Genomic DNA, 2,626 nt, shown 5'->3' on the forward strand with positions numbered 1-2,626 from the left:
GGGGGGGGAGGGAGATCAACTGAAAAACGAAACATAGGTCATAAGATAAATTCCTGCATGAAACAGACAGCAGTTTTCATACCAGCAAGAGAAAAAAATATTAATAATCACTGTCGTGAAGACAGTGGGGAAAAAAACCGATTTTGAAATAAAGAAGGCATGGAAAAGAAGGAAAAATGGAAGGGCGAATGTGGATATGTAATAGGGAAGGAAAAATAGAAACCATGACAGTGAGGAACAGCAGCGTGTTACGCAGCAGGGAGAACGTGAGAAAGTGCGGGGACGAGAAAGAGAGCGAACTTGAAATGAATGAAGAATGGGAGGGGGGGGGAGAGAGAGAGAGAGAGAGGTGTCTTTATGTAGCCTTTAGTTTATTTGTTGGGGGGGGGGGGAAGGGGGAGGGGAGAAGGACAAGGAGTGCATGATTTCGAAGACAAACAGAGCAGTGATAACAGAGAGGGGTTTCCGGGGCCTTTCACATTTTTGTTTGCTTTTGCTTTTGGTCTCCTGTTCTTTTATTTTTTTACAAAACTTTTTCTTTCTTTTTTTTCTTTTATTTCCTTTTTAAAATTTTTTATTATGTCTTATTTGTTTTGCTGTTGTCTGGTTAGGATTTTTATTAATTATAGGGGTGGGGGCGTGGGGGTAGGGATAACGATAAATTATGAAAACGAAAGTACAGCATAATGATTTACCTGAACACCAAACTCATTGAGCGGTTTGAGGAACAGCGGTCGTCTGTCAAAGTACAGATCCCTGAACTGCTTTATAGCCATCTTGCAGAGGCGTATAGCTTTCTGCTCTTTGGGGTTGTTGTCTTTGTACGATGGTGGGAACTTGGAGGGATCGAACACCGGTTCGGTGGGTTTCCTGTGAAAAATAAGACTTCTGAACTAATATCGTAAGTTTTCTTGAATGAACTCTGCATTGATCCAATTTTCGTTGTTTTGGAGGTCGCTAATGGTAGTTCCTACTTCTGTTCTGTCTCCCATTAATATCTGTTTCTATGTCTTGCTTTTTTTCTGCACTAAATGGTTGTTGTTGGGTGATATGGGCCCCTTCATCAAACTAAACATAATCCAAAGTATAACAACCACTCAGTTGTTCTGTTGTTAAACCAGTAATTAGGCGAAGCAGCCAAGGTCCTCGAACAGTTTACAGTAGAGACGACATGTTTTAGACAACTCTAGCTCAATATCCCGTTGAGAGCGAAAACATAATGTCCCTTCCACTAACATTAAACCGAAGAGCAACCAATAAAAGTTCTGAACCTAAAACCAAATGCTGATAAATCATGAGGGTCTTATGAACTTTGCTACAGCCTTCTCAGAACCCAACGTATAGTAAGCAATAGTGTGTCAGCGTAAACACTCAACACCTTCGACATGTAAGGGAATAAAAGACAATAAGCCTACAATGGTTTATGCTACCCTGGTTTGAATTCAATTCTAACGTTGTTCTTTGTTTCCTTACTAGATTTAGATCTCAGGGGTGGTACACAGCTGGTTTTTTAAACTACAGTGCAACTGACTTTTACATGTGTGACCGTTTATCGTCATTCGAAGGGCCCCTTGCCTCAAGTGTTAAGGCAGCTACGTTCCGATGTCGAAGGTATTCTACTGCTTTTAACTGACTCGTCGTGTAAATCCGCGTTATTCTAGACGGACCCACTTGGAAAGCCTAAACAGACGGGTGACGAGGTTAAGTTCAGGGAAATATGCTTTGAGAGCATCCGAGCAAATGAGTGAACGGCGAACCATGATCGTCGATGTCTGTCGCAAGTCTGGCACTTGATGATGACGATTCTGGAGGACCATATAACAATATTATGAATTATGCCAATTTGGAAATGGGCGTCATTTTCAGATAAGCACAAGATGTATTGACAGGGACGGTGTATTCAAAACTATCTGGTAAAAGAAAAAAATATCAATAATGTTAACTCACGGGCTTTCCACCTGGATCTTGTTTAGTTCCTCTTTAAGAGATTCTGCCCCGTCCTCTCCCTCTGATCCATCATCTCCCTCCTCGTCGTCTTTCTTCTCGTCCTCCTCTTCCTCAGTTCCTTCCTCACCCTCCTTTTCGCCCGATGAAACGTTCGAATGGCCATCTCTGTTTTCTTCTTCGCCATCCTCCTCCTTTTCCATATCCTCGTGGGCAGCTTGGTGGGTAAGGAAAAGGCAAACAAACAAGTAAGAAGTTTTCAGGAGACGTTTTATCACACAAACCCACCGTAGAACAGAACAACACTCCCTTTTTTCTGTTCCTATATCGACGCTCCATATTTGTGGGTCAAATATATGTCTCTAGATCTAGATCTAGATCTAGCAGCCTTTTTAGATTTGTGTGTGTGTGTGTGTGTGTGTTTGTGTGTATGTGTGTGTATGTGTTTGTAAGTGTGTGTGTGTGTGTGTGTGTGTGTGTGTGTGTGTGTGTGTGTGTGCGTGTGTGTGTATGTGTGTGTGTGTCCACCATTGTCCCATTTACCTATCCGTCTGTGTGTACAAACGGTCGGGCCCCTCCAAGAAGTTGATTCCCACGTGATGGCACTTTCCTAGTCGACAGACAGACAGACAGACAGACAGACAGACAGACAGACAGACAGACAGACAGACAGACAGACAGA

At 42.6% G+C, this 2,626-nt stretch overlaps 1 protein-coding gene across 1 annotated transcript in view; it reads right to left on the minus strand.

Annotated features, from left to right (window-relative positions):
• The window catches only part of LOC101850648 (dynein regulatory complex subunit 7), a gene marked incomplete in the record, with an annotated part of 23,582 nt that overhangs the window by 20,461 nt on the left and 495 nt on the right, over positions 1–2,626 (minus strand). Inside the window, 2 exon segments of the mRNA XM_013082449.2 lie at positions 696–870; positions 1,948–2,161. Of these exon segments, the coding sequence (XP_012937903.1) occupies positions 696–870; positions 1,948–2,161 (389 nt within the window).

The sequence above is a fragment of the Aplysia californica genome, unplaced genomic scaffold (genome assembly GCF_000002075.1).
Source record: "Aplysia californica isolate F4 #8 unplaced genomic scaffold, AplCal3.0 scaffold00175, whole genome shotgun sequence".
In the NCBI taxonomy this organism is placed as follows: Eukaryota; Metazoa; Mollusca; class Gastropoda; order Aplysiida; family Aplysiidae; genus Aplysia; species Aplysia californica.